This window comes from Trifolium pratense, linkage group LG4, assembly GCF_020283565.1.
Source record: "Trifolium pratense cultivar HEN17-A07 linkage group LG4, ARS_RC_1.1, whole genome shotgun sequence".
In the NCBI taxonomy this organism is placed as follows: domain Eukaryota; kingdom Viridiplantae; phylum Streptophyta; class Magnoliopsida; order Fabales; family Fabaceae; genus Trifolium; species Trifolium pratense.
Window position 1 is genome coordinate 14,276,150 of NC_060062.1, and position 10,237 is coordinate 14,286,386.

Genomic DNA, 10,237 nt, shown 5'->3' on the forward strand with positions numbered 1-10,237 from the left:
AAACTACTCTATATATATATATATATATAAAATAAGTAATTAAGACCAAAACCTAGGTACAATTAACAAATTAATATAGTTAACTTTTTAAATTTTCTGATTGAGTATGAACTAGTCACCATCCATAAGGGGCAAAACAAATCAAGGAATGATCATAGTGTTCCCAAAAAATAAGACCAATACTTAGACATGACAAAACCCATTCTTAAACCTCATAGGCTTGTGGAATACAAAAGCATAAAAGTTGAAAAGCTAAAGAAACAATGATGATGGATAGATCACAATTGAAAACAAGACAAGACATTCCCACCAAGTCAAAGATGAGCAAAGATTATGTTGTTGTACAATATATTGATTATGAACCAATAACAAAGAGTAGATAAATATATATTTTATTATATTATAAATTATATGACACCTTACAATTAAGTTACAAATAATTAAAGTAGTAATTCTCACTATCCTTTTCTTTTATTTGACTACACTACATTACAACTCCTTGAACTCCTTGTAGGAGTTGAACTAAGTAGACTTAATAAAAAGGATACATGGAGTAATAAATACTACCTCTGTATCTAATTATAAACTCCTTTTGTATCGTGCAAAAGGGTGCTTATAAAAAGAAACGAAGATATTAGTGTTTGAATTTAAGCAATGGATGTTGTTGGATTAATTAGAAATAGTAGTAGTAAACTTTTGTGATTGTTTAGGTGTGACTCATGAGGTAGCAATGCAATATGGTTCCCAAAATAGAAAAGACCTTCTTGAATCCTTGCAACTCTTCAAATTATGAACCAAGTAATCACCATTCTTTCCTTTGAGAACCAAAACTTGTTGCTTATCATTGGAGTTTTTGTTCATGTTCTTCATCTCACCTTTTGTAGACACAACAATCTTACTCTTATTATTGTTGTTGTTCTCTTGATAATGGCCAAGTGGATAATTAGCACCTTTTGTTGATGTTGGTTTTGTGGTCCTCCAATAATGTTCATAAGAATTCAAGTTGAAAGAACCAGTTGCTGCATTTGGTGCTGATGGAATCAATCTTGCAACTCTTGGCCTTGGTGGAAGTGATTTTACCATTTGACTAGCTTCAACCATTTGAACATCTTTGTCTTCAAAGTTTTTGTTATCCACTTCATTATTGAACTTCTTTGACCACATTGGATTCCTATTCACTAGCCCAATTTGCTTATTCACCATATTGTTATTGCTCTTATTAGATCCTATCCAATGAACACTACTTTTAATAGTAGTTTTCTCAAAAGACATTAATGACCCTTTCTCCATCACACTCTCAAATTCTTCATCTTGATTAACTTCATCTTCATATTCATTTTCATCTTCTTTTTCTTCTTCTTCTTCAAACCCTTCAAACTCTTCCTCCATCTCACCTACTCCATCATTTTCTTTCTCATCATTCTCATCAACTTCTTCATTTTGATTGGCGAAAGTGAGTACAAGTCGTCCGTCTTGGCGTTGAACAGAGAAGTTGTTCAATGAAGGAAGAGATACAGCTTCTAAAACCAACCTTCCGTTGTCGCGGTGTGGCCTCATGTGAAGAGATGGACCATCTTGGCGAGAGAGCGAAGGAAGTGGTGGAGGGAAGGATCGTGGTTGCGACTTCTTAGTAGTAGCGGCAACACTACCATAATTGAACCTTGCCACTTCCAACACTTCTTCCGTTTCTTCTTCATCTTCATCATCTTTTTTCTCTTCTTGTTCTTGTTGGTGTTGTTGTTCTTTTGTATCCTCTATCTCAAACAGAGGATAAGAAGACAACAACCCATCAGAACTAGTCTTGGATCCAGGACTCTCAGATGGAGGATAAGAAAACACCAATCCATCTGAACCAGTCTCAGATCCGAGACTCTCGGTGCAAATCTCAAGGCTCTTCCTAGACAAAGAACTTTTCGTCCTCTTCGCAAGAGGATGAATGTATGGTGGAAGAGATTTGGAGATTTCATCCTTAGTCTTCAAAGACATGAGTGAACTCCAAGTATCAAATGACCCACTTTTTTGTTGCTCTTCTTTTTTGTTCTTTTGAATTGAACTCCAAATCTCAAGCCTTTCTCTCTCAGCTTCATCTTCAACTTCATCAATCATCTTAGTTTCTTTGAACTCATCATCTTCATCCGAGGATGAAAATGACTTGTTCGAGTGCAGCTGAAAGAGGTTTTCAGATGATGAATTCTTTTTGATGGGGTTCGAGTTTCCATTTTGTGGAAACCATTTCTTTGATGACATGTCAGCTGAGAGAGTTCTTCTTAGAGATGGAGGTGATGTAGGTGTGAAATTAGTGTCACTGTTACAGTTCAAGATAGTGACTATCCCTTGCTTCTGATTCAGCACAGTGTCTTCTTCTATCTTCATTGTCATACAAATTGACATCTCCGATAAAAATTGCACTTAGCTGCATATATACAATACAACAAATGTTTAATATTTTGCACAAAATATATACACTAAGTAACATAATCCAAAACAAACACTATGTTTTTATTTTTGACTAAAATAAATTTTATTTTATTATGTTAAATTATAAGCAAATTTTATCTAAGTTATTAAATGAAAATAAACTAGAATTTTCTATATGTATATATGTAGTTCATTTAGTTTATAGTTGAGTTTAAAAGGAATATAGGCCAATAATAATTAATAAAAAAAAATACAAGTAAAATGGAATTTGAATCCACTACGACCATTTTTATAGTTTATTCGGTTGTAGACGTTAAATTAAGAGAAAATTATTATTATTTTTTCTTAATTTTCAGGTCTTCAACCGAGTGCACTATACAACTGGTTGTAGATGATAAAATTTGAGTGAAAGATAAGTGTTTCATAAAGGAAAAGACCAATTTCAAGTTACAAGGTAACATGCATGTATGTAAGGTTTTGGAAAACACAAAGTTAGGAAAAGTACAAAGTATGTAATGAAATGAAATTGAATTAAAAAATGAATTGATGATTACCTTGACTTGAGATAGCAAAGCAAAGCAAAGCAAAGCAAAGACAGAGGTCTATCTCTAGTTAGAGATAGAGACCACTGTGAGAGTGCAAATTGTAACACAAGATAGTTGAGAATGTATGTATGAATATAGTTGAGAGTGCAATGCATGATGGGAGAGAATGAGGGTGGGAGGGTATTTGTAGGGTGTAAAAAGCATTAAAGAACCGTGTTCAGTGGACCCATTTAAGCACCATGATAATGACTCTCTTTATTGCATTACAGTTTTTATTTTATTTTATTTTATTTTATTTTATTTCCTTTCTACATAAAAAAAGTCTTCTTTTATTACTATAGAACTAGAACTATTATTTATGGACACAAGTTTGTGATGGATGGTAATGAATCCGAATATTTTTGTTGGTAAACTATGTTAGAGAAGTTGTTACTGTGTGTAATAATCACTTAATTTGTTGTTCGATTAATCTCTGTTTGAGAATTGACGATGAAATATTTTTAGTAGAATATATTTTATTTCATTTTTTATTATACTAACAGTGTTACTGTCAAAGTATTTATCGATTGTCATAAAATTTGATGACCATTTTTAGTAAAATTTATTTTTGTTGGCAAATAGTAAAATCGTTTTTTTTAATCACATTTTCTACATTCATAAAGATTTGAACCATTAATGTAATGCTGGCTTTGTATGTATTTAAAATTGGATTTAATTGATATGCACCGACGGTGTAAAATAATTTTACACTGTCAACCAATACCAATCATGTTTTCCGCCACATCACCCCACTTCACCCCACTTTCTTGATATGACATGACTAAATAATGATTGTTTATTACACGATTGTGTAAAACTATTTTACACCGTCGGTGCATATATATCAATTAAACTCATATATTTAAAATTATGTCTGTTTTTTATCAACATATTTTTTATGTATTTGTGTATTTTTTTTTACAAAGTATTTGTGTATCTTATAGAATTATATATGAACACTTATTATGAAGTATAAATAAAGTCTATCACGAATACGAGTGAGTTATAAAAAAATTAAAACAAATAATTCAATAAGAGAATTTTTTTAGGGATGTTAATAGGGTTTTTAGATGAAAGCTGATAATGTTTAAATTCACTAGCTACGTGGTAAATTTTATTAGCCACGGTCAATATCACTTTTAGCTACAGTTTTGTTGGTAGTTAAAAGACGCTTTTTTTTAGTGCCAATCAAACAGTGATATAAATAATACTCCAATTATTACCATGCCACTTAGACCATCTTCCTCTACTCTTATTTTTTCAACTACTCGATGTAGAATTTTTTCGATGAATACCAACTTTGACACAACAGTAGGATGTGGTCCAACAATCTATGAAATATTATGGTTTCTTCAAGTCATCAATAGTTATAAATTTTTCTTACAGTAATCTTTCTCCAAATGTTATAAATGGCACCCTGCATCACTGAAGAAACAACACTTGTATATAACACTTGTTGAATTCTAAAGAACTCTCTTTGAACAATGTTTACAAGGCACTTTGAAACTTCAAATCAAATTTTCTAAGTGCATAACGAGAAGAGAAAATTTTTGAGGTAAGATTTTTTATCGTTTTCGATGAGGGTGTTGGAATTAAGTAATTAAAATTTTTAGAGGATTCAAAATTTTAAACAATTCAAATGATTTTATTTTAATTACAATAATTCTTAAATGTGTGTGTTATGATAGAGTAATCGAAAAATTTCACCGTAAATATTTTGGGTCACTTTTATATAAATTTGAAGGTTAACAAATTAATAGAGGAGAAGCATATGTTCCTTTCATCCCTTGAGTTTATTTGGACACCTCCATAAAATATTTATACTAGTTCACTATATATCAATCTAATAAAGTAATAAGAAACATAAAGTGATACCATTATTAAAAGATGAGGATTTAAGTTGGAGTTAATTATTAGGAGTTTTGTCGAAAAAATAAAATAAAAAATAAAAATAGGAGTTGTAATTAGTGCAACACTATCCATGAACTTAATATTGGATATCTAAGAGAAGCAACCCGTATTTTCAATATTTAAGATTTTTGATGGATTATAGTGACAAGAATTTTATGATCCTGTTCATTAATCTATTGTTGCTACCAATTTATTTTTTAGATTCTTCAACAAGTGAAATCAGAACTTTAATTTGGCTTGTTGGTGTTTGAATTTTTGTTTTAAATGTCATTATGGCAATGCAAAGTCAGGAGATATGTTCCATTGATCGTAGGTGCCATTTGAAGGGGAGTTGTTGATTTCATATTTGCGTAGTAACTCTAACAAAAACTATGAGTGACCGAGTTCACTATTAGATGTAAAAGAGAGACAACAATATATCTTATTCTTCGAGTTGGAAGTTAGAGTCTAATTCAATCTTACAAAATCGGTTTGTAACATGATGATTTCAAGCCATGTAGCAATCGATGTGAGACTCTTAACACTCCCTCGCTCCCAGCACTATTGGGCTTGGTGCGCCAATATAAATGGTGGATGATCCGATCATAAACTTTATAGCAGGTGGCTCAATAGATCTTGAGGAGCTTCTGATGTCATCTTAATTAGAATTGAGAGTTCGACTTAACTAACCCTACAAAACTAGGTTTAAGGTGAAGATTGCACTCATTTATAAACATATATTCAGGTCATCTCGCAACCAATGTGAAACTCTTAACATCTCCTTGCGCCAAACATTATTGGCCTTGGTGCGCGGACATAAATGGTGGATGGTCTGAATAGATCGTAGATAAAACTCTGATACCATCTTAGAATTGAGAATTTGATCTAACTCATCCTTACAAAATCGATTTGCAAGGTGAGAATTACCCTCATTCGTAAACATATATTTAGTTTATCTAAGTGAAACTCTTAACTTCTATGACTTATAATTTTAGACGACAATTTAGTGTCAAAATCTCTTACTATACCTATCACTGGTCACTTTTTCTTTAGTCAATAAAAAGAAATGACAATGCAACCATGACAATAAAAGTGAGCCAATTAATTTACATCATAACCATATGTACACTTTTAATTAATATATATATATATATATATATATATATATATATATATATATATATATATATATATATATATATATATATATATATATATATATATGTACAACACTTTTATGAATTGCTCCACTACTATAAGAATGTAAAAATCTTAAAAGCATAGGTAAAATTCTCCAACTTGAACACTTCCATGAACCTAATAAAACTAAGTTGGATAAAAGTTAAAATAACCCATCACACTCAAAACCAAAAAATAAATATTAAAATAATCATAGGAAACATAAAGTAATATCATTATTAAAAGAAATGCTAATTTAAGCATGACAACAAAAGTGAGCTAGCTAATTAATTTACACCATAATTAACCTTAGTCATTGAAGAAAAAGCAAAGCATGCAATGCACATATAACAACTAATAATATATTACCAACTATAGGTAAGACATAAAAGGATATCTATTGGTTAAAATATGGCTTAAGAAGGAAGCAAAGGAATCAACTTTTATAAAAAAAAAAAAACCACAACACATTGTGACAGCCCTTAATCATAAGGAATAAAATTTATAATGTATGTGGAAACAAATGAACGCGCGTCACAAATTGATTTTGAGGACCCCTTTTAGATACAAACCTCACCTTATTTGTCTCTCACTTTGTGACTCTTGTTTTGTCACAGTATTACTTTGCATTTGTTCGTGTGAAATGTCATGTTGGTTGTACACAACATATAGGGCAATTACATCCACTACTAGGTGCATACTAAAAAGTTGATGATGTTGAGCTATTCAAAGTAAAATTTAGTATTGTGTTCTATAGAATAATACCCTACGAAATACCAAAGGACATAAACAAATTATTAGTTAGTACAACACTAACGTGTTTATTTATCTGTTTTTTTTTTTTGTTTAAATAATTTATTTTAATGGCAAGTGATAGTAACGAGTACGAGAGATACTCAAAACTAACACAAATACAAAAAAAAAAGAAAAGAAAAAATGACATAATGATATGAAGGACCAATTAAGAGGTTACTTGTATAACAAGTTAGTTAGTTTTAGTTCATATTCATAACCAAGAGTCTAAGACCATAGAACCTGACCCGTAGGGTTTCTAGGCTAGAAATTTCCATCCACCTAGACATCTGTATGAAGGAGTGCTAAACGTTCACCCTAATGACACTATTTAGTGAGATTAGATGATCGATATCCATTATCCTAGCCTATCTACTAGCTAGAAATTTGGCCACTAGCTTATACAAGCAACCAATTATGAAGATGGGTACGTATGAAATCCCCCAATTGAAGTGTTGATTTAAACTTTGAGAATTAAAGCAACGAAGGAGTATGAGAAACTTTGTGGTAGCCTTGCCTTCTTTTAGTCAACAAGCTCGCAATTTTTGGAACATCAACAAAAGTATTTACATTTGAGACCCCAAATTTTCGTAAGAATCTTACTTTTAGTAAAGACCTCCTCTGGAGAAAGATCAACGCTATCCCCTTGCAAATCAAAATCTCGATCTTTTGCGAAACAACATTAATCTTTAACATCTAATTGTTTGAATACTTCCTTAATTATTCCACAATTTTAGGTCTAGCTATCATAATAATTTTGAGCTTATCTTTCAAGAAAATTGATCCACTCCATTTTCTAAAGACCACATCGCAAAAGTCTCTATTAGTCAACTATAAACCGTTGGACCTAAAAGGCTTAACCCTACAAAGTTGCGAAGAGTACTTTAGCACAAGGCGAGAATGATTTGAGAAATAATTGAAGTTACAAAGTTTTATATTTTTAAAAAAGTATTATTTAAAAAAATAAAGTATGAGAAAATTGTCAATAAAATAAATAAATAGTAAAATTAATTAAAAAGAAAAGTAAAGAATAATACACCAAAACTCGGTATGCAATATATATAGTCATAAATATTTGTAAAATTTTATTTATTTTATAAGATAAAATTGAAAAAATAAAAATAAAATAGAAAAAAATTACAAAATAATTTCATGTCCCCTTTATTATATATATATATATATATATATATATATATATATATATATATATATATATATATATATATATATATATATATATATATATATATATATATATATATATATATATAAAATTGAAACCAAGTCGTATGTGGTTTTGCAAAATAGAGGAATGCAAAGATCATGAAGATGCTCTTTGTCTGCCGATATAAATTTTAAAGCAACACCACTCACTCAACCTACAAAGCTTATCTATAACGTTCAACGCTATAGGCTATGAATCTTCTTTTCCTATTTCTTTTTCTATTTGAACCAAATGGTCGACTTGTAGAATGCCAAGGCAGATGCCACTCCAAAGATATTTACAATGCAACTGGCAAGCACCACTAGGTATATGTTCATGAGCTACCTTTCATTTTTTTATGGCACTAAGCTTCATTTCATGGCTCATTTTGTTTTTGTTCAAATTCGATTCCAATATATATTCTAAATTTGTGATCAACAACTTCTATTTATCCATATGACTGTTTATTTATTTATTTATTTAATTAATATCTTAAGAAAAATATGTATATTTTCTTTAATAATATTCTTTCACATTGTTGTCGGATTTCAAGTGTGAGTGTGGTAAAATTTCATATTGACTATGAATAAATGTTATATATATATATATAAGAGAGATGGTCTATGTATTAGTAAAAAAAGAGGTAATTCATCATATACCTAATTTTTTAAGATTTTGGGTGAAAATGCAGCATGCTCCTCCCTTATGGCCCTGAGCATTAACGTCACCCTTTCTTGTCATTATGGTCCACAAACTTTCAACATTGTTGTTGGATTTTGAGTGTTAGTGGTGAGTAAAATGTTGGATATATAAGAAAAATTATCTATGTATTAATAAAAAAATAGGTAATTCATGTAGCTAATACCTTTGGGTGAACATGCGGCATGCTCCTCTCTTATATGGTCCTCAAGCATCGATGTCTTTCTTTCTTGTGATTATGGAGCATTGATCTGTCGTTGTTCTCGGACTCCAACAAAACTTATTAAAGAATGTAATTTTGATATTTAATAATTTAATATTTTTAATACCATCATAAGTTATTTTTGTGTGTGTGTGTTTGTTTACCAGAAAAAAAAATCACTTTTTCTTTTAAAATAAATAAATTTATAAATATTTTTTTTTAAAAAAACTAAAAATTAATGACTTCTTATTTGAATTATTTTTTAGATTTTTTATATTCTTGTTTTTTTTTTGAAAATTTGTAAAAAAACATAATTTTTTTCTTCTAAAAGTGATTTTTCTAAAAAAAAGTTATTTTCACAAAAAAATGTAACAAACTCTCAATTAATAGTTACAAAATTAGAGATAAATTTCACATTTTTCATTTCTAAAAATCTGTTGCTAATTGAATATTTTGTGAATCATGATGTAATTTAGGTTAGGTTTCTTACTAATTATATTAAGCAACATGGATTAATTAATGGGTTGGTTTTTTTCGACTTGAGACTTGACCTCACATGCATCCTATCCTATCCTATATTCCTAATGATTATAAGAGCCATAGTAACTTTAAGTGACTAATTCCCTCACCCAAAAATAGAAGGGTGATCCAAGAATTTGATAGATAGAGATAGTTGGGTACCAAATTCGGACGAGCAAAGCTTAAGGACATACACTTTACAAAATCTAAAAAAAATGATGATAATATCCTTTCAATGTATTGATATAAAAGAGAAAGAATCACATTCCAATTGTTTAAGGTGTGAAAGGTATAAAGAGATCTGAATGTAGTCCTTAAGGTTCTAATCAACGGTTATTGATAAGTGATACATATTTTTCACATTAACAGTCTTGTAATGTGGTATATAATAATATTTTGGAACAAATTCATAGCATTTTACTGAAATTAGAACATGATAAAATAAAAAATTAGGACTAGCCATAAAGAGTGTAATACCCTTTATTGATAGTTAGAAATTTAATTACCAACAATTGGTAAAATTGGTAAGGTTTTTGGACTTTTTAAGTAAATACGGTCAATAGTTTAATCTCTGTTTTTTTTTTTGTCAAGTAGTCTAATGGCAATACTTACATATTTAAATGTAGAGAAGCGTTCGAACTCCGACCACTTTAATAATATTCTTAATAGATATCTTTTAAGCTACACTTATAGAACAGTAGTTCAATCTCTAAGAATATTTTTTTTTGTTTACAATTCAATTTCTAAGTT

The 10,237-nt window shown here is 29.8% G+C and overlaps 1 protein-coding gene across 1 annotated transcript; it reads right to left on the bottom strand.

The window, feature by feature from the left end:
• Positions 1-376: 376 nt before the first annotated feature.
• LOC123923665 (protein FAF-like, chloroplastic) lies at positions 377-3,121 on the bottom strand. Its single transcript, XM_045976362.1, has 2 exons — positions 2,973-3,121; positions 377-2,413 (listed from the first exon to the last, which is right to left on the bottom strand). Exon 2 carries the CDS (start codon positions 2,389-2,391, stop codon positions 718-720), a length of 1,674 nt encoding a protein of 557 aa, XP_045832318.1. The 5' UTR covers positions 2,392-2,413; positions 2,973-3,121; the 3' UTR covers positions 377-717.
• Between the last annotated feature and the right edge of the window lie 7,116 nt (positions 3,122-10,237).

What these genes read in the sequence shown, in the direction of transcription:
- LOC123923665 (XM_045976362.1), bottom strand. Translation starts at nt 2,391, where the DNA reads ATGTCAATTTGTATGACAATGAAGATAGAAGAAGACACTGTGCTGAAT.